The sequence below is a fragment of the Halichoerus grypus genome, chromosome 5 (genome assembly GCF_964656455.1).
Source record: "Halichoerus grypus chromosome 5, mHalGry1.hap1.1, whole genome shotgun sequence".
In the NCBI taxonomy this organism is placed as follows: Eukaryota; Metazoa; Chordata; class Mammalia; order Carnivora; family Phocidae; genus Halichoerus; species Halichoerus grypus.
In genome coordinates, this window is record NC_135716.1 from 48,044,973 (window position 1) to 48,067,888 (window position 22,916).

The 22,916-nt window shown below is 38.3% G+C and overlaps 1 protein-coding gene across 1 annotated transcript; it reads left to right on the top strand.

Moving 5' to 3' along the window:
• The first annotated feature begins 1,553 nt into the window (after positions 1–1,553).
• Positions 1,554–22,678, top strand: SLC7A13 (solute carrier family 7 member 13). The gene is given in 5 exon segments (XM_078071675.1): positions 1,554–2,222; position 3,402; positions 6,216–6,347; positions 17,481–17,618; positions 22,601–22,678. Coding segments are annotated over 4 exon segments (828 nt in total). The 3' UTR covers positions 17,507–17,618; positions 22,601–22,678.
• The last annotated feature ends 238 nt before the right edge of the window (positions 22,679–22,916 follow it).

Sequence of the window (22,916 nt, forward strand, 5' to 3'; positions counted from 1 at the left end):
AGATCTGACATTATGCAGTCATGGAAACTGATTAATTAGTCTCTATTAAGGCTATTGTCTTCAAGTCTGCTGCTGGGAAGTTGAAGTTCAAGTAATCCAGAAGGAGTGACAGGTGTAAAAGAGGGAAGAACAAGAATAGGCTGGAACCTATAGGGATTCTCTTAGATCCCACAAGAATGAACTGAAATCTGTGTCAGTTCTCATTATCACTATCCTTGATGGTATGGCTATATTGCAGAAGTTGGGGCCCTTCATCATAGAGCTAAACACACACTTGACTCTGAACTTGACTGTGGATTAATAACTGTTCATTTTCCTCTCAGCCCCTGGTAATCACCATTCCAGTCCTTGATTTTATAAATTTGACTATTTTAGATTCCTCGTATAAGTGAAATCATGTAGTACTTGTCTCTCTGTGCCTGGTTTACTTCTCATACTTTGTTTCTATCTTAAGGTGAGCTTTCTGGTCTCCTTCCCCCACTCCCAGGTCTTTGCTCTCTGGGATGGGATGAGAGGCATGGTTTCATTTGGGAGAGGACCTGGTCATGTTTACTGAGATCTATACAATATTTTGAGTGGATTTCCTTGGATGCAATCTGCCATAAAATAGCCACAACCAGAACAAAAATATAAACAATTTTGTTTTCATTCACTCTTAAAGGATAATTTGGAAATAACTTACTTCTGAGGCTGGTGGTGTGCCCCAGGCTTATAAGGCTTTGTCGACACTCAGAGCAATGCTTTGCATTGTAAAGTCAATGTATATAAGAGCTACTAAGGCCCAGGCCTTGCTCAGATGTTCAGAAACTTCCTTACCTCTGTCTGTGGGGTCAGGCTTTCTCCTGTACTTCAGGTTCACATCTTTCTGCATGTGACCCAGGCTACTAGAATGATGGCTGGTTAAGGGACAGTCTTATGTTGCAGGGTATTTCACTCTCCCACCTTATTAATTGGCTTCCATGAGCCTGATGGAAAGTAAATACTTTGTTTCTTGAGAGCTTGATGATAAAAAATGGGAGGAAGAAGAAGTAGGTTAAGTAAGAGGAAAGTAAGCGAGTTGATTCCTCAGTGTTTATGGGAGGAAGTCAATAGATGCTTTCCAAAGTTGAGATATTTATGAATAAAAGTCTTTTCATATTATTTAGAGTTATGGAGGCAACTACCACAAGGAACTAAAACCATACATAAATGGTTTGTTTCCAGAGAAAAGAACCAGAATGTGTTTGGGAAGGAGTGAAATAGAGTAAGAAACTCCTGTGTTTTGTTGTAATACCCTGTTTTTTAAGATTCCTTTTTTCCAGCTGAATGTATTATTTTGATAATAATTAGGAAACAAGGTAAACTGCACCCTTCCAAGTAACTTTACACTTTTTTGCTTGGATGCATCACATATATTTTGTCAGTGATTGAAAATAGGCTATGTTTAACAAGGTGGAGCAAAAAGGACAGCACTGTTTTATTTCAGAGAATCCATGAACATCCTTTTCAGCAATATGGGCAAAATAATTCAGAAATTATGATTTATACACATTTTTAAAAATATTTTAATTACAATGGATAGAGGGAAGAAGATGCAACTCAAGAGAATGTTTGGATATTGCTGGGGCACAAGTTTTTTAATCATTAATATAATTGGTATAGGACTTTTTGTGGCCCCCAAAGGGATATTGAAGTACTTTTGCATGAATGTGGGGCTCTCCCTGTGTATTTGGGCTGCTTGTGCCCTGTTGTCCATGATGACCACTCTCTGCTCAGCAGAGATAGGTATAACCTTCCCACACAGCGGAGCTCACTACTATTTTCTCAAAAGATGTTTCGGCAACTTGATCTCTTTTCTGAATCTCTGGACAGCTTTGTTTCTGGGGCCAGGGTTAGCTGCCAGCCAAGCCCTACTCCTCGCTGAGTATAGCACTGAACCTTTTTATCCCAGCTGCTCTGCTCCAAAGCTGCCAAAGAAATGTCTGGCGCTAGCCATGTTGCGGACTGTGGGAATTCTGAATTCTCGCGGTGTGAAAGAGGTGACTTGGCTTCAGACAGCCAGCCTAGTGCTGAAAATGGCCCCACTGGGCCTTATTTCCCTGAGTGGAGAGGTACTGCTGTTGAGAGGAAGGAAGAGCTTTCAGAACTCTTGATACTGAGTTTCCAGAAGCCTCTGGTTTATAGACGCTGTTTTCCAAGGATATTTTGTGTTCTCAGGCGGGGGATGTTTTACATTTATAGCAGTAATTACCAATTCATTGAGAGAAAATCTGAAGTCATGACTTATTGCATGCAATGTGAAATGTACATCTTCTTTTTTATATTTTGAATTTTATTTTAAATACGTGATGATTCAGTGTTTGTTCTTCTTTCTTACTTTCTAAATTGAGTCAGAATATGGCAGTCTTGCACTTATCACCCAGTCTTAATGTTTTCCCCCATTCATTCAAAAGTGCTTATTTTATTGAACGACTTCTCTTTTTCAGCTTTCTTTCCTGGGCCCACAGATATGGGATCGCCATGTTAATCTAGTTTCCTTTCTGTTAATGGATGAATTCTGGGGTTGTGGACATGTTCCTCAGGAGTGATCCAATGCCAGACTGTGTTTGTGTTGTGAGTGGGTGTGACACACTTATGTTCTGAAGTACTTTTCAAGAGAAGAGAATCATAAGTATAATTGCTCAGAGGCTGGATTTAACACTCTTCCCTTCAATGTCAAGACAAAAGATTTCTCTCTTCATTTTTGAAATTAGTCTCTTCCTTTGAACCCTATTCTTTCTCTTTCACCTCCTCAGGGATCTTCCTTATTCGTTTATTTAATTTTTTTCAACTTCAACCTTTTTACCAGTTCTTTTCCTTGACATTTCAACATGAAGTAGGCTTTACTCTTAAAACACGTGTTTCTTTTAATCATAGGACCCCCTGAGTCACCGATGTGTCCCTTATGCATTAAATAATTTGGTCAGCAAATATCTTTTTAAACACTGACCATTTTTGAAACACTGTAGTAGTTCCTTAAGATGAATAAGATATATTCTTTACCCTAAAGAGGCTAACAGTCTACTGGAAAATGGAAAAGGCAGTATCTAAATTTTGGTCTGACCTCTGCCACTTATGAGCTGTGGCAAGTATCTTCACTTCTCTGGACTTTTTTTTTTTTTTTCTCCTTCATCTGAAAAATGATCATTATGGTTTAAAATCAGTATAATTCTGTGCTTATAAACCATGGAATGATAGTATTTAATAAGTGGTAATAAGAGAACAATGTGATTACTGTGAGAATCCAGTAGATGGTAAGATCACCTTTTATTGTGTTATCAGAAAGGTGGCAACTTTCACTGAACTCAAAAAATTCCAGCAGCGGGACGCCTGGGTGGCTCAGTTGGTTAAGTGTCTGCCTTCAGCTCAGGTCAGGATTCCAGGGTCCTGGGATCCAGCCTTGGCATCGGGCTCCCTGCTCAGCAGGAAGCCTGCTTCTCCCTCTGCCTGCCGCTCCCCCGGCTTGTGCTCTCTCTCTCTCTGTTGAATAAATAAATGCAATCTTAAAAAAAATTCCAGCAGTAAAATAATATGAGTGAAGCCATGGAGACCAGAAATATGCAGGTGCATGTAAGACACAGCATATAACCTTGGGTGATTGCAAAATGGTTTCCATCTGATGAGCTGGTTAATAGATAGGATTACTAAGGCAAGTACATAGAGAGAAGTAGAATAAAACGGCATAGGGTTGGAGACTGGAGAAGGCCAACTTTTAGGGGGTAGGTGGAGAAAGAAGATGCAATGAAGAAGCCAGAGGAGGTTGAGAGAATTATAAAAGAAAATCACTCTATGTTCCAAAAAAGAGGGTGTAATCAACATGGTGAAGGGCTTCAGAAGTTGAGAAGTGTGAGAATTGAGCAGAAGCCATTTCACTAAGTAAGAAGTCATTGGCGAACTTTGGGCATGAGAGGAAAATCAGTCCGCGTTGAGTTAAACAGGGAAGTATTGAGAAAAGAAAGTTTGTGATTAAATGTACCACTGCAATTTGAGAGGCTAGCATTATCCGCTTGACTTTCCCTCTCTCTCTCACTTTTATCACTCTCTCTTATCAGGATAGAAGAGATATCTCTGGCTTCTGTTTTATTCATCTTGTTCCATTGCCAGAGATGTTTCACTGCTAGATAATTTTTCTCTGCTGAAGATAGATTTACAGAATTTACTAACCTATAAACTCTTCACAAGCACCTGGCAGTAAACAAAATTTTTCAGGAGGAATTTCAGAGTATGCTAGCATTGTTAATTTACTTAATAAGCTTTAAGTACAGCTAAGTTCTAAGTAACACTTTTACCTGTAAAATGGTGATATATAGGCAGCTGACTTAGCATATTGTAGCAACATCTATCTTCCAAGTTCAAGACCAAGGATATTCACTGTCTGGCTATTATAACCTTGAATTGTTATGTTATGTTATGTTATGTTATGTTATGTTATGTTATGTTATATTCCTTCCTCTCTATAAATCTAATACATAATAAGAAAGAGTAAAAGGCCCAGAGGAAAGTGTAGTTAATCCTAAAAGTTGCCTTTTTGCTTGTTCAAAACCTTTGATTAATAACCATAGTCATTAATAACTTATTAAGTGCTAGGCATTTGATTGGAATTTTATTGTCCCTATATTTTCCATTCTCCCCAATATACAGGTAAGGAAATTGAAACCTTAACAGTCAATAAATTGTCCAGAATCCCACAACTAGTAAATGGTTCAGGCATCATTTAGCTGAGAACATTGGAATTCTTTACTCTTTAAGTGCTTAATCAGCTTATATTAGTGCATACCATGGACATTACATTCTACCTGTGGGCAGATGCAGATAAAACAGATTTGACATATGTCAAAGGACAGATATTTATTAGTCAGAGGGATTAGGTTTTAAGTAACAGAAACCCACACACATTGGCTTAAGCAGTAAAAGAAGAACTTGCTGGAAGAATAATGCTGTATTTCAAGGAAAACATGAGCAACCAATCTTCAGGAGCAACAGGACTTAGGGAAGCTCCAGGACTTAAAAACTAGACTTATCAGCCACCTTTCTTTTTTGCTACTGTTATGTTGTTTTTTTCTTCTTTCTCTCAGTTTTGTTGACATTTGGTTCAAATTCTTAAGAGGAATCTTCTTGTATACTGGCAGAGATTGGCTTTCAGTGAGTCAGAGGTCTGTACTCGGTTCTATTACCAGTAGCCAGGGCACAGGGTCACATTATATACACATAACTATAATGTCAATTCTTTATGTCAGGGATAATTTTCAGAGAATGGCAAAATTGGGGAAAATGGTGTGACAAATGGAACAATATTTGAGAACAAGACTGTCCTAGAAAATCTATTACCTATGATGCTAAATCATGACCCCTTTTCTTTTTTGCACTTAATAGTGACATTAAGGGAAGGCAAAGAGCCTACAGGAAAAGAGAATTTATGACTTATTCTTTTACTCTTTTCATACATGCTATGAAAATGTATACTAGGACAGTTTTGCTAGTCAAGGAGACCTTCCTCTTCTATGTTCCCAGGAGAAGTTATGATTTTGCCGAGATCTGAAGGGAGAGTGTCAGCTCAGCAACTAGGAAAGGAAAGAACATTCCACATGAGAGAATGGGTATAGAGGACATGACACTTTTGAGAAACCAAAGAAAAGCCCATGGGCCTATGACACAGATAGCAAACGGGATCATCAAATTATCATATAATATATCCTCAAAGCACTTTATCTCTTTTCATGTGGATATTTACCACAGTCACTATTATCACTTTTATTTATGTGATTATTTAATTCATGCATAGCTCTTCTTGAGGTTAGGCTTCCTGTTTGTTTCCGCCCACTATCATATTCCACTACCCAGACTAAATGCCTTGTACCGAATAGATGAGGCTGAAGACACAGGTAGGCTCCAAACCATACAGGGTCCTATGGGCTCAGCTTTGATTTTTACTCTTGTGACTTTCTGCAGAAATGTTACCATCTCTAAGGAAAATGAAGAAAATTCCCCCCTTTTTCTGCATTATCACCGAGCTCAGAAAGGCAATAGTCGTGTAGTAGTTCACCAATGTGTTTGTGTGTATGTGTATTAGTAAGTGTGGTGGTGGCCTGGGCACATTGGAAGAATTCAGCCCAATAGTTAATGCATGAAGTAGTTTTAAAGATAAATTTAAGACATAATTTTTACCCATTGTGATTTTGCTCTTTTATGTGTTATAGGGGAGCTGAAGAAACCCAGAAAGACAATTCCAAGATGCATTTTTACTGCTTTACCTCTGGTGACTATCATTTATCTACTGGTTACTATTTCCCACCTGCCTGTTCTGACACCCCAGGAAATTCTCTCTTCAGGTTTGTATGCAAATGACTAAGGCAATAAATAATAATGACTGTTCTGGTCATCAGTATCACTTTACCAATCATACCACGGTTTGTTTTTCATTATTTTATATAGAGAATCAACTTGTAATTCTCAAAAATAACAAAGGGGCCAAAGAGTATGATTTGGCTTAGGAAAGAGTTTTATAGTTAAGCATAATAATATGGAAAACCATATTTCTGATGATACGGAAAAATATATATAATGCTGACATACGATGCAGACTAGGTTCACTAGGTTCAAAATATTTGTATTCCTTTCATGATCTTTCCTCACCAGAGTGACATTATGTAATCAGTGCTTAGGTCTACTAAAACTTTTACCATGTTGATTTTCTTTTTTTTTTTTTAAGATTTTATTTATTTATTTGACACAGAGAGACACAGTGAGAGAGGGAACACAAGCAGGGGGAGTGGGAGAGGGAGAAGCAGGCCTCCCACCGAGCAGGGAGCCAGATGTGGGACTCCATCCCAGGACCCTGGGATCATGACCTGAGCCGAAGGCAGATGCTTAATGACTGAGCCACCCAGGCGCCCCTACCATGTTGATTTTCTAAATGTTCTTCTACATGACATAAAGAATGATAAACTTGAAATGTGGGATATTGGCAGTTAAAAGAGTAGATGTTAATGGCCAATTGATGGATATAATTAACAGTATTAATATGTAATATAATGTTGTTTATTATAAATGACTCTAAAATTTACGGTGACAAAGGGGCCCTGAACATATTGGAAATAAGAAACTTCTGAGATAAACTAGCATCCAGTACCATAAGGACTAATCTCTTTTGAGTAGCTATTACCGTTTTGGTAGATCTTTGAGGCACTGGAGGTAAATCTAAGAGAGGTTTAATATAAAAGTCCTAATACACTTCGCCTCCATTCTTGTGTTACTGCCGTGCAGGAAGCTGCCATATGCATGGTATCCGTATTGATTCACAATGGTCTAGTTCACTTAGGGACCTATAAACTAGATATGATCAAGATTCGGAGCATTTGTGGGAACAAACCAAACACTAAATTGCATAAGAACAAGCAGTGACTTATTAACTACTTTGATTATGTAAAGAATAAATTTACAAAATTAATTATGGGTGTGGTCAGGACTGCTGATCAGCTGACCCAGACATTATGGTTCATTGAATCTAGCATCTGTTATGACTTCCAGTGCTCTGGTCTTACTGGTTGTTAAAAACTATGATTATCTTGTCTGGTGTGTCCTAATAGTTGCAGCCATTTTATAGGTGGTGCAATTGTTCCACATGTGTGGAAGATCCATGAAGTGTTTTGACCATAATGCTTGTAATTTGGTTTTTAATGCTTACTCTTCTTGGTATATAATCCTTAGACAGTGTTTAGATTCTGAAATAATTTTCTTGAATTCAAATATCCATCTTCTATTGTATTAGGAATTTAAATTAAGACAATAATCAGAGCGGGGGCCTGGGTGGCTCAGTCGGTTGAGCGTCTGCCTCGGCTCAGGTCATGATCCTGCAGTCCCGGGAGTTCCTACAGGTGGGAAATAGAAGAGGCTAGTGCTTCTGTGGGGTCACAAGTGAGAGCATTTCCTGTCCTGAAACATCCGCTCAATTTGATAATCAACAAATTCCATCCTTTCTACTTTACTTACTTTAAACTTACTTTGTGTCTGGATGAGGAAGATTTGCTTTTGTTTTGTTTTGTTTTGTTTGTTTTTTGTTTTCTTTACAGGAGAGCCCTTTAATCATAGAAAAGGAAATAAGCAAAACCTTGGTGGTGTAAGGATACTATTGGAGAAAAGTGGCCTTGATGCTCTGATTATCAGAATATCTAGACAGTCAGGTGAACCAAAATCATACATGATAAATATTGCTGGCATTATCACATTTAATCCTCTCAGTAAGACAAAAGTCAGATACTACTCTTATCCCCATTTTATAGATGAGGAAACTGGTTTAGAAAAGTTGTTACTCGCCCAAGTTCGCACAGCATGGAGTAGAGCCAAGATTGAAATCTAGGCAGTCTCTTTGGAGTGTTTGCCTTTTAGCCCAAACAACCAAATATAAGAAATATAAAATATAAGAAATTTAAAAAAGAACACAGGGAAGGGGCACCTGGGTGGTTCAGTCGGTTAAGTGTCTGACTCTTAGTTACGGCTCAGGTCATGATCTCAGCGTTGTGAAATGGAGCCCTGTCAGCTCTGTACTCAGCAGGGAGTCTGCTTGGATTCTCTCCCTCTTCCTCCCCCTCTGCCTCTTCCCCTGCTTGCTCTCTCTCTCTCTCTAAAATAAGTAAATAAAATCTTTAAAAAAAAAAAAGGAAGAACATAGGGAAAAAGAAAGCAATGTTCTAACCATCAACCTTGGTTGACTTAAAACCAACCTTCCTTTTCAGTCCTCCCTTCTACTTCTTCTATCCAGCCATCCCCTAACTGTTGCAGATTTGAGTATCAGTTATTGAGAAGCAACTACATTTTAAGTACCTTACTAGGCATTCTGGGTGCAGAAAGGAGTAAGATGTGGCTCCTGCCCTTAGGCAGGGTATAATCTATCTGGACAGTCAGGTGAACCAAAAATCATAGTGTGATTATTGCCACATGGTGGCCTCCAGAAGGTGTTCAGAAAATACATGGGGAAGGAGGAATCATCTTGTTAAACTTCTGATTCTCAGTTTCTTCAGATCTAAAATGGGAATAAATAATGCCTACCTCCTAGGAATATGAAATGTATTAAATGAGCTAAGACATGCAAACAATCCAGAGTCTGACATTGATAGTTATTATGATTTATATTATTATTTGATACACATTTGCATCAAACAGAACGGCAAGGGCAACCATAAGTATAAGTAGTTAATGTTTGTCTTGAATGCCACATGAATGCTCTTTTCTCTTCTCTCAGTTATTTGATAATTGATATTGAGCTGTGAGATGACAAGTTATCTTTTTCAGGGGTGTTTTACAAATTAAGAGGAGATTCTCTCTCTCTCTCTTTTTTTTTAATATAAGCTCTGCACCCAGCGTGGGGCTTGAACTCACCATCCTGAGATCAAGGGTCTCATGCTCTACTGACTGAGCCAGCCAGGTGCCCCAAGAGGAAATTCTTAATAAATTCCCAAAGGGAATGACTTTCTAATTAAAGGGTTTCATAAATATGAATATAGCTATACTTTGGGGGTATAGATTTATATCTATTTATTAAAGATGTATCAAAAGTGACTGCCTATTGAACTTTCTCCCTAGGTTGGGTAATGTTTGGTGCAGGACACTTAACAATCCTAATGCAGAGCAGGTACCAAGAATAGGGCTTCAAGTTTTTTGGCTAAAACAAAAACAAAAACCAAAAACCCACCAAAAACAGGGAGAATTGTCTTGGCCAAGTTTTTTGTTTTGATTTTTTTTAATAGACTGAGCCTATAAAGTTACAATATTTACCTGTCGATATCTGCCTGAATAACAGGGGGTCTGAGGATACTCTGTGTTTTTGACATGAATTTCCTACTGCTTTGAGATATTTTCCCAGGAAAATTGTAACTTTCTTTGAGCCCTAGGAACTCCCTCTTAAGGAATTCATTCCACCTAGATCAGAAGGTGATTATCTTACTACCAAATGATCATGATTATTTCCACTGGTGAACAGTCAAACACTAGATGCTCATTCCCTTCAACCAATAATATCCTGACAATGAAAGTCTTAAACATTCTAACTACTAAGCCAGATTTATCTAAACTCAGATAATTTAGCCTATTTTCTATCATTAGTTTATATCTCATTTTTTGTTTGTATAAGTATTCAGATACATTATATGGGTTTTCATATCTTATTGTTTGAATTTTGCCTCTTTTTTCAGGTGTCTTTTCCATTACCATTGGTAACAATGGCCATCAGCCTATGTTTGGCTTTGATCCCTTTCGTGAAGTCTCCACATATGCATTATATCTATGTGTGTCTCTTTGTTCTCAGTGGACTTCTGTTTTACATACCTTTAATATATTTTAGATTGAGGCTGGTTTGGTTTGAAAAGATGAGACGCTATTTACAATTGCAGTTTAATATTTGCATCCCTGATGTGTCTGAAGAACAGATGTCAGAAGTAGAAACTGTTAAAAAAAAATAGCCTTTTAAACAAAGATTTTTAAAAAAGATCATGGAACAGTAATGATGAAATGCCCATGGTAACTTTCTTTCTCCAATGAATAGTATGTATAGAGAGGTGCCCATGATAGTACCTAGCTTTAAAAACCACGCAGAAATCATTTTATAACTAAAGCTCTGTTTTGGTTTGCATTGCTTGATACATTGGTGATATTTTTCCCTCTTCCATTTTTTTTTTTCTCTTCATCATTCTTGAGTCCTTCTATTGGTGCTGATTTGAAGATAAAAGAATAACACTATTTGTCTTATTAGCTTTTCCCTACTACTAGTATTTTTTCAACATAAAAGCTATTTTGAAGCATGTGTTTTAGGTTATTTTCCTTTGTACTCCTTCCTCTAAATTCTGAGGAGCCTTAGAAGAACAAGTTTACTATGTCTTCATTTGATTAAAATGTGACTTATTTACAGCTATGTAGTTGTATGTATAAAGTGTGTGTAACAGATGGCAGAGTGGACAGTATCCCAGTCATGGCTGATTTATCTCAGCTGATTCATGTACCCTATTCTTTTTTTTTTTTTTTTTTTTTGAGAGAGAGAGCGAGAGTGAGTGAGCATGAGTGGGAGGGGCAGAGGGCAAAGGAGAGAGAAACTCAGATTCCACACTGAGCATGTGGAGCCCGACATGGGGCTCGATCTCACAACCCTGAAATCATGACCTGAGCCAAAACCAAGAGTCGGAAGCTTAACCAACTGCACCACCCTTCCAAAACATTTCTTAATGAGAAGCGGAAATGTGGTTTCTACCTATCAAGTGAAATCCTCTTTTGCATTACACCCTTTCAGGTATTTGGTGATAGCTATCTCATGGATCTGAGTCTTCCCCTCTCTAGATTTAACACCCCTCCCACCCCGCCCCGTATTCAAGAGTTGCTGCTTTTGAAAGCCTTGATTCCTTCACCCCTCCTTGCTAGGATTTTTTTATGTTAAGAAATCCTTAATTTTTTATGTTGTAAACAATACAGACTTTCTAGATATGGTCTGATTGTGGCAGGGTAGAACACATCTATCATGTCCCTTGTTCTAGACATTATAGTTTTGTTCGCTGTTTTGGCACCAAAGTCTTTCCTATAAATTATGGCTTGAGACATGCCTATTCTAAGACTGTGTGGAATAGATACCCTCTGTGCAAGTCTGTCAGGTCAATAAAATTTCTCAGGGAAACTTTTGTTTCACAACAAGGCGACAAGAAATAGGCTGATGGTAGCAAAAGCCAGGGTTTTAACATTTGTCTTTCAAGGAAGATTGCAGCATGAATTTTATATGGTTTTTATATATGCATACTATACATATATTATATATATAGTGTATATATATATGTTTTTATATATGTAATATATACATTATACATATATATATGTTTATATATAGGAAATGAGTCCTTCTAGAATCATTGTATAACAAATCTGCTTTCCAATTCCTTTTGTACCACTCCTGACCATGAGTGCTTTACTTTCCTGTCATATTTACTTTAAGTGGAGTCTGTTTTGAAGCCAATCTGTCAAGAATTCCTTTGATGACATTAAGCAAGGGGCTTATTTGCTATACTCTGAAGTGCAGTTAACGACACTTACCTATTTGACCCAAGTGTACTGTGGAAATTAATAAGTTGTGTATGACTGTACTTTGAAGTTTAAAAGTGATCTCATCTATATTGTGTAAATAGGGCCTTTGAGATATTAACTCTTGTTTGCATCATGAAATCGGCAACGCAGATAACATCTGAGGAATTTTCATTTCCTCTCTAGCCAGAGCAGGTTTAGAATAGCTCTGAGAGGGTGAATTAATTTCTTAGGGTTGGTTACCATAACAAATTATCACAAATTTGGTGGCTTAAAAAACCAGAAATTTATTCTCTCACAGTTTTGGAGGCTAAAAGTCCAAAATCCAGGTGTTGGCAAGATTGGCTCTTTTTGGAGGTCCTCAGGGAGGATCAGATGGTCCATGCCTTTCTCCTAGCTCCTACTGGTGTCTGGAATCCTTCACTTTCCTTGGCTTTTAGCCGCATCACTCCGGTATCTGCCTCTGTCTTCTCCCTTGTGTCTCTTTGTATGTCAAATCTCCTTCTTTTTTCTCTTGTAAGAGCACTCATCCTAAATTCAGGACGATTTCATCTTGAGATCTTTAATTACATCACAAAGACCCTTATTCCAAATAAGATCCTATTCTGATGTTCCAAGTGAGTATTTTTTAGGGGAGTTACTATTCAACCTACTAAGCTAGGTCTTCCTACTTATCAAATTCGATTCCCTATTTGTGTGGTAATCTCTTACCATACAGGCTGATTCATGTAGGCCACTCTCTTTTTACTTCTTTCTGTGGGTGCCAATTCATCTGCATGCTGGAGTTGGAGCTAAAATATATAATCTGGAAGGATCTTAAACTCCATCTCAGGATGTAGTACCGTGAGCCTCTCCATATTAGCAATGTGTCCTGAAAGGACAGAATCAGTATTTCAAAAGAGATCATAAACTAGACTTGAGGATCATATCCAGGTAATCTCTAGAGCTGGATTATTATGATCCTGATGTCAGAGACCCTAGAAGACAAAGAGAGTACCCTGGGAATTCTTGACAAGCAAGAATCTTGATGTTGCTATTTATGCCACTTTTTGTTGTCTAGGCTAATGATGAGGTTGTGAAGAAAATAATTGTGCTTCAGTGACACTGTTCGTGTCTTTCCATTAGACCTAGAAGATGGAGTTCTTGGAGATGACATCTTTTGTTCAATTTGCTTAAGTGTCAACTCTATGCCAATGGGTTAGGCATGTTGGGATATTTCCCAGCATATAGCTGTGTGCTCATTTAGAAGCATGGGAAACAAACTACCTGAATATAGAGAAGTCACACAGTAGATTTGTAGAAAAGAAAGCTTCAGTCTTATATTTCTAAACAAGGTACTTCTGTAACTTTGAGATGAGAGAAAATATTAAGCTTCCCTTTATTTTCACCTGTGGTGTTGGGCCCTCGATGAGCCTTTTCAATATAGAAAATATTCTCTTTTGGTTTTGGGGAAATTTTCTTGAATCATTTCATTGATAAGTTCCTTCTCTCTATTTCTGTTGTTTTGTTTTTCCAGAATTTTTATTATTTTGCTGTTGGACCTCCTGGACTGGTCTCATGATTTTATCTTTTCTTTCCTATTTTTCATCTTTGTTTTTACTTCTATTTTTTTTCTCATGCTTCCCTCTTTCCTCATTCTAATTATTATATTTTTAATTTCCAAGGTCTCATTTGTATTTCTTTTTAATAACATTGCTTTTGGCTCAAAGATTCAATATCTGCACTTGTATTTGTATTGTCCATGTTGAATTAGGGTTTTCTCAGATGTCTTGTAAGCCTTAATTGTCTCCTTATGATTAATGAGCCAAAAAGTTGATGGGAATTCTGAATGTATGCATAAGGTTTATGAAATTGAAAATTGACTGTAGTTGTTCCTCTTTATCCATAGTTTCATTTTCTGCAGTTTCAGTTACCTGCAGTCAATTGTGGTCTGGAAGCAGATGACTGTCCTACATCTTGTCAGAAGGTCAGTAGTAGCCTAACGCTAAGTCACAATGTCTGTGTCACTGACCTTACTTCATCTCATCATGTAGGCATTTTATCTTCTCACATCACAAGAAGAAGGGTCAGTATAGCACAGTAAGATACTTTGAGAAAGAAAGAGGGACCACATTCACATAACTTTTATTACAGTATATTGTTAAAATCATTCCATTTTATTATTAGTTATTGTTGTTAACCTCTTACTGTGCCTAATTTACAGATTAAACTTTATCATAGGTAGGTGTACATAGGAAAAAACAGTATATGTAGAGTTGGGTACTATCTTTGGTTTCAGGCAGCCAGTGGGAGTTTTGGAATGAATAATCCATGGATTAGGAGTGACTACTGTATATGGTGATATGGGTGGACTAATTATTAAGAACCCCCCAAAGATAAAATCGGTATATCTGTCATCTTGGGTTGGTCAGGTTCCTCAGAGAAATCTTCTAACCTTCTCTCTGAAGGGCAAGGCTCTGACTGCTGTAATGTTACTGGGAGCTGAGCTGGAACAGGACTAGGGAGCACAGTCTCAGCCCTTAGTAATCAGTATATTTATAATCACATTTAGATCCCTTATTTTCACATGGTACCTAGAACTCCAACTGTGCTGATGTCTCCCAGAAGTAAATCTCCGGTTCTCCGGTTCTTCGCTGTGGTAGCACAGGATAAGGAGCAGTTACTAGGGGTCAAGAGTAGAATGGAGGGCGCCTGGGTGGCTCAGTTGGTTAAGCCACTGCCTTCAGCTCAGGTCATGATCCTGGAGTCCCGGGATCGAGTCCCGCATCGGGCTCCCTGCTCAGTGGGGAGCCTGCTTCGCCCTCTGACCCTCCCTCCTCTCATGCTCTCTCTCTCTATCTCATTCTCTCTCTCAAATAAATAAATAAAATCTTTAAAAAAAAAAAAAGAGTAGAATGGAGACTCTAGAAGTTATTTCCACTTAATCCTCCTTATTTAGGTGCTGCCGCTTCCCCCCTTCTCCAGTCATGAATAATTGCATGACTTTATATGATGCTCTGAGCATTCTGTAGTACACATCAAATTGTTTCTCAGCTTCTCCCACTTTTAGTTTAGGGACCCACTGTCTTGAGTCTGCTAGTCAGTCACCTTTCATGAATTCACTTTCCAGTTTCCAATATTTTACTGCTCTCCTCTTTCCCCCTTCCTCATGGGGTTATTTTAAAATTTCCTCTACTGTAGTTTTAGTTGGATTCCAGAAGAGGGGCTGAAATAGATGTTTTTTCAGTCTGCCGTCCTAACTTGGAAGCCTAAGTTTCAGTACATTTATGAATGTTAAAATATGTGTTGCAAAGATTTTTTAAATAAATACTATGTGTGTCAAGAAATCTGAATTGAAGGAGCGGGTAGCAGGAAGCAAAGAAAAAAAAATTCTGAATTGATAAGACTATTCTTAATAAATTTCAAAGGAAAGGTGTTGAAAGAGATTTGACTTATAAATCTTTGTCTTAATGGCATAAATTATTTTAAAACAAAAATGTAATTTCCTCATTGTGTTTCATTGGTATAATGCAATACCTTCTTTCTTTTCAATGGCTGACCCCATTCACAGTTTAAAATTCACAGCACAAAATCTTCCAAGTATCGTTACTACTCTCCAGTCCTACGTTTTTAGGTTAATTGCTAATTCAAAATTTCTGTGTATGTTAGTCTTATGGAGGATGACGTGTCTTGTGGCAAGCCAGAAAAGTCTTCATTACATAGAATCTATGTGCACTTTAGTATATGAGGAAGATCCTATTGGTTGTCTCCTTCTCCCCAGCTAAGCAAAAACCAATTTTATTTAAGTAAAAAGCAAAATCATTCCCAGCTTCAGGGGATAAATTATAATTGATCTTAGCTAATCACTATAATCCCATGCACCCAGGCTGTGATTAGTTTAGGGGTGGGCATGTGATCCAGTTTTTGTCAATGAAATGTAAGGGAGAGTCTGATGTAGAATTTATAAGAAATATTGTTCTCCCTGATTAAAAGACAGAAACCAGAAAAAGTTCCCTATCCTTTCCTTTCATGAATTTTGTCATGTAAAGATGTGATACTTGAAGCTGTGCTGGCTGTCTTGTGGACCTGAGGTGAAAGTTAGGAGAACCATGGAGAAACAGATAGAACCCTCATATTGTTAACCTGAAAATTTAACCATCCCTGGAACTGCTTGCCTCTAAACTTCTTACTTTGTGACTTAATTGAATATGCTTATGATTTAAGGCATTTTTACCAGTTTTTCTACTTTAAGCTAAAAATATTTTAACTGGCAGGTGCCTGGGTGGCACAGTCAGTTAAGCTTCCAACTCTTGGTTTAGGCTCAGGTCATGATCTCAGGGTCCTGGGATCAAACCATGTTAGGCTCCATGCTCAGTGCAGAGTCTGCTTAGGGTTCTCTCCGCCTCTCCCTCTGCCCCTCCCCCACCATGCTTTCTCTCTCTCTCTCTCTCTTTCTAAAATAAATAAATAAATCTTTAAAAAATATATTTTAACTGACAGAAGTGGTAAAATGCAGGGTGTTTGGTGGTGGTCACTAAGTGATGAGAGATGGTAATCAATCTCTTTAAACCTGTTTTATTATTTAGAAATTGGAGTTAAACTTACCATGTAGGTTTGTATGGGAATTATATTAAAAATAAGATAAAGTATTTTTCTCAGTGACTGGCATATGGCAAACTCTAAATAAATAGTGGTTAACACTATTTTAAATTAATTAAGACCTCTACCTTCTTTTACTTTAAAAACTGTCTTACTAATACTCATGATTTGGCCTAATGACACTATGCTAATTGGAGGCAGGCACAGCCTTATATATAAGTATTTTCATGTTCATTATGTGGCACATGGTAATGTTCCATAAAATTTATAAAACAAATGAACACAGTAGGTATGTAATACATTTTTATTAGAGGAACAAATAAATGAATAAATGAGTGAGTGAATGAATATCAATATCCATAGAAAAATATTAACTCTCCATAGAAGATTGTTTTGTGCCACTTACCGCAATAAAGTAATCCATTGCATCATGGGAAATTATCCTGGAGCTCCTCATGAGAAATCTCTTTGAACTGCGTTAAGGACAGACCTTGTCTCTCACCTTATCTGGGATTTTATCTGAAAATCTTACAGGCTTGTGTAGTATCAAATTTCAATTTATATAATATGCATTTAGCATTTTGCCATAAACAGAACTCATTAAAACAAACTGAGTGTATCAGAGAGGTTTCTACAGAACAAGGTGTTCCTTATAAAAGCCTGTGGCCTCTATAATTCTCTTCCTCTTCTGAATTGATGGGCTCATTCTGGGCAGCAACCAGAGTTCCAACTTGAATTTCATTATCTGTTGGTCTCAATCTTATCACAGCAGTTTGTTCTTTTAAAAGACATACATAAAATTGAAAGATAATATTATTTTCTTTTGCTTACAGGAAACACGCATTGTGTTTCTCACTGAAAAATTCTGGCTCACATAACTCCTGATGTCACAACGGAACTCAAAGCCCATTCTTGGTTTGGAATTTTTTAAAAGCCTGATTGCAAGTTCTGCAGAAATCATAATTTAAAAAGTAAGAGCTCAAAACTTTGTGATGTTTTGTTGCTGGTTCAACAGCATCCAAGTTACCTCAGGTCAATATAAAGGAAATGACCTAAACCAATGATTAAATTTGTGTAAAGTCCGCTGGAGACAAGTAAATGATTTATGTCTAAATATTTTATGAACCTAAAGGCAGAATCTGAGACATACAGTTTTGAAAAGCCAAAGCTATCGAAGAATTAATTCTGTAGTTTCTTTGGTCGCTCTTCTGGAAAGCCATCGAAAGATTATGGGCACACATCTGTGGCTGAGGGAAAAAAGCCACTAATGGGGCAGTGCCATATGCTTTCTTCATCTTGTATATGAGCTGAAAAATGGCCTTTGTTGCGTCTCATGGGATAAGTAGTTTTCAAACCCCAGTCAGTGGAAGACTCAGCTTGTGGTCTGATGAGGGAAAATGTTCATTCACAAACTTATGAGTCAGTAATGACAGGAGGGACAGTGTGGTGGTTAGTTAGACCCTGACTACATTGAGATTTTAGCTATGGTAAAACTAGTAAAATGAGGGCTCAGACTCCAGTGTGAGAGAATATTCAGCCGGAGTTTCTAAATTAGGGTATAGAAAAAGTTTGAGAATGACAATTATCACTCTCCATATTGGAGGAGGAGATTTTGTTTGCAGATTCATATTGATGATGGAGGTGTGTATGACCATACTCCATCCTCATAGGATTGTTGTGAGCCTTAAATAAAATTATGAATGTAAGTTGCAGAGCTTATAATAAGTACCCAGCAACTGTTATATATATATGCAGTAAAAAGAGCCATTTTACAGAGGCAAATTATTAGGTTATTTTTAGACACTACTCCAAATCAGCCATTCGATCTCAGACATCCATGCTCTACTGATTCTTATTTTTATAACAAGATAGAATGGATGAAAGAATTTCTGACACCTTAGGAGAGAATTACCTTTCATTCCACAAGTGTGAAGTCTCCTTAAACAGCACTAGGCGATTTCAGCAAAGTTGAAAACGATAATGCTGATTACTAGAACCAGAGCTCATTGCCAAATAGTGTGTCTGAGAGCCTGCAGAAGTTACCTGCTAGCCTCATCCGCCTCAAAACCTCTCCTCTCCTCTCTCCCCCTTCCCACTACATCTTGCCAACTTTCTATTTCTATTAGAAATGGTTGGCAACTTGAGAAGAAAGTTAAGTGTATTAAAGAACATGGTCAAGCTATGTGTTCTTTTCAAACTTTGAAGGGGTACATTTCAGAATACAGAAAATCAGAAAGAAGAGAAAACCTCATAAAGCTACATGAAGGGGCAAAGGAAGATATGAACCCGTCTTCAGAAATATGACTATAATTAGCATAGCACACACGCAAAAGTTTTCTCTCGCCTTTAGGTCAGTGAAAGACATTTTCTGGAAAGTGTCTAACGTTAAGTCTTTTAAGGATTCATTTATAATTTATATTTTCTTCTTATTTCTTCTATTGCTCAACTTACTTTCTTGGTAGTGAAAATTATTTCCAAATGTGTGAGTTTCTTTCAAAAGTTGGAGATAGGATATCAGGTGGAGAGGATAAAATGTCAACATGTCCCAAAGTTTCATGTGGGTTGATCCAATCTCAAAGGAGCAGTTCTTTCAATACAGTGTAAAATTGTTATGTAACTGTACCCTAATATTTTCATGTCCCTACTTGAGCTGTTGGACTAGAATCTTTTACTGATATTTCAAACTCAGCATGTATAAAATTGAACATCTTCCCTACCAAATCCACTCTACTTTTATTTCTCAGTAGGCAGCATCAATATCTTCCCAGCAATGTAGACTCATACTTAAGAGTCATCTTTGAGTCCTCCTTTCCCTCACTTCCCCATATTTAATTGACCATCTACATTCTATTAATTCTACCTTGACAGTGTTTCTCACATTATTGCTTTTCTCTTTTCCATTGCTGCATCTACTTTTCTAGCACAAGTCCTTAACCTCTTTTTTTTTTTTTTAAGATTTTATTTATTTATTTGACAGAGAGAGACACAGCGAGAGAGGGAACACAAGCAGGGGGAGTGGGAGAGGGAGAAGCAGGCTTCCCGCAAAGCAGGGAGCCCGATGCGGGGCTCGATCCCAGGACCCTGGGATCATGACCTGAGCCGAAGGCAGACGCTTAAGGACTGAGCCACCCAGGCGCCCCTAGCACAAGTCCTTAACTTCTGACCATCAATTCTGGGGTTTTTCCAACACCAACAACCAATACTCTTTTTTTTTTCCCCTAGCAGTTTCTGCAATACTCTCCTGTGATGTCATAGAAAGATATTTGGTCTTTGTCCCCCATTCTTGGCATTCTTCCTAAACCCTTGGTATTTCCTGAGTGATAGGGTGATAGAAGCTTCTTTTGTTCTAACAAAGTGACTCTTGGTAGGACCCTAGGTAGCTTCAGGTTGGGGGCTGGCCATTGGAAACACCAAGTCTTAATTAGAATCTTAGACCTTTCAGCCTCACCTTCCCAATCTCTGGTGAGGGGAGATGGGCTGAAGATTAAGTTAATCACTCATGGCCAATGATTTACTCAATTGTGCCTATGTAATGGAACCTCCATAGAAACCCCTACATGATGGAGTTCAGAGAGCTTCTAGGTTGGTGAACACATCCACATGCCAGGAGGGTGGCACACTGCATCTCTAGGGTGACAGAAGCTCCTGGGAGCAGGACCCTTCCAGACCTTGCCCAATGTGTCTCGTTATCTGGCTATTCATTTGTATCCTTTAAAATGCCCTTAATAATACACCAGTAAATATAAGTAAAGTATGTTTCTCAGTTCTGCATGCTGTTCTAGCAAATTATCAGACCTGAAGAGGGGTATTGGGAACCATGGTTTTGTAGCCTGTCAGTCACAAGTATGGGGGAGGCTCAGGATTTGTGATTAGCATCTGAAGTGGGATCTTGTGGGACTGAGCCCTTAACGTGTGGAATCTTCACTAACGTCAGTTAAGTAGAAGTATTGAATTGAATTGTTGAACATCCAGTTGGTGTTCAGAGAATCAGAGAATTGACTGCTTCATGTTTTGGAAAACACTTTAGAGTCGGTGTCAGAAGCGTTACATGAAAAAAACCCTTCCTTTAATTAATTTTTCAGCATCTAGTTGCATTCTTTTCCAATCTATCTACCTCATTGGTACTAATTGTCATCTTCCTGAAGGAGAGCTATGAACATGTCATTCCCTTGTTCAAAAATCCTACAGTATCTACCCTAAAAAGATTTGGGTAATGTTTAAAGTTCTTCCATGATACTTACATATGGTTCTAATCCTTATTTTTTAATGTTTTTAAAGATTTTATTTGTTTATTTGTCAGAGAGAGAGAGAAAAGACTGAGCAAGCAGGGCGAGCAGCAGGCAGAGGGAGAAGCAGACTCCCTGCTGAGCAAGGATTCTGATGTGGGACTTGATCCCAGGACCCTGGGATCATGACCTGGGCAGAAGGCAGACGCTTAACTGACTAAGCCACCCAGGCATCCATGGTTCTGATCTTTAAAATGTGCATCATTTATTGAGCTTCCATGTCAAGAACAGGTGGAGGCTTCACCTGTGTTATCTTTTGTTCTCATTATTAGGTCTGTGTGGTAAGACTCTACCAATGATTCCCCCACTCCTTGACTTGGGTGGGATGGGTGGGTGTATTCTGGTTATTGGGAAGATGCAGTTGGTCATGGAGGCCTCCCATGCTGAATCAATGGAAGAGAGTTTTGAAATGCAACCAAGGAGAGAAGAAGCTCTTCTTTTAACACAAGGACTTGAAGTTATGCTAGTTGGAGAGATATGAATCTCTTCGGTAGCTGCAGGGAGGCTCTCTAACTTGTTTCATGTTTTTGAGGATAACCAAAGAAAAACAAACCAAAGACCCAAACTCCAGCTCACACTGGAGGATTATCTTCCTTTCCTCCCCCATCCCGAGGCTTGATGCTTCCTCTTCTTCCCTCCCCAGCAGTGAAAACTGAGGGCAGGAAGGAAATGACTATGATTCACAACTTATGCTGGAAGAAAACAAAATTTTGCATGTGCTAAAGAAAGCTTATGAATAGCTAGCTGCTGGGGAAATTGCAGTGCCCAGGAAGCGGGGAAGGGGGAAGAGCAACATGATGAAGAAAGTGGAGACTCTGGGGGGAGAGAAAGTGATAGGAGCATAAGAAATAGAGAGAGGGTCAGTATGGGAAAATCTCCTAACTTAGGAAGCGTTCGTTTGAGCTGGGCAGCTCAATTCTATATCGTTTTCTATTTACTGTGGTAAAATATACATAACATAAAATTTACCATTTTAATCATTTTAAAAATGTTTAGTTCTGAGGCATTAAGTACATTTCTCATTGTTTGCAACCATTACCACCATCCATCTCCAGATTCTTTTCATCTTTCCCAGCTGAAACTCTGTACCTATTAAACACTAGCTCCCCATTTCTCCTAACGCCCAGCTCCTGAAATCATCATTCTTCTTTGTGTCTCTATGAATTTGACTTCTCTAGTTACCTCATGTGAGCGGAATCACACAATACTTGTCCTTTTGTGACTGGCTTATTTCACTTAGCATAATGTCTTCAAGGTTCATCCATGTTGTAGCCTGTGTCAGAATTTCTTTCCTTTTTAGGACTGAATAATATTCTATTATATGTATATGCCATATTTTGTTTAACCATTCATCTGTGGATGGACATTTGGCCAACTCTTTATTTCTTTATAAGATAGCTAGAATAGAGTGTGAAATGCCACCCCTCTCCCTAAGTCTGTGTCATTTGGGTTTTATCCCTGGAACCTTGAGCATAGACAGGGCTTCTTGAACTTGGCTTGGAATATTCTGTGTGGGATGACAGAAACTCCTCACTATGCCTAGAGGCCAATTCAATAGTAGGTTACTGGGACTCCTTCATTTTTGTGTGAGAAAGCTGAGCTAGAAAAAAAAAATAATGCCAAGTCTCTTATGCATCTTCTCCTTCCCCGGCCTCCCTATCCCTCAGACTTGCCACCCTAAGGCCAGAAGTGAGGACCTTAAGACTCAGATGCAACTATTTTACAGAAGATCCTGAAGCTCTCAACACCAGAGTCAGTAAGTGGCAGAGTTAAGAGTTGAGCCGAAATCTGTCTGTGTCAACACTCACAATATTTCCATCATAGTATTACTTTTACCTTGAGGTGGCGAGACTCTAAATTAGAGAGGGGGTGTCTGGGCCAGGAAAGAGAGGTTACGCGGATGGCAGGGAGGGGGTGAAATGCACAAGGAAGGGGATGTGTTGTATATAAAAATGGCAGCACTTCTGACTTTTAAGTGTTCAG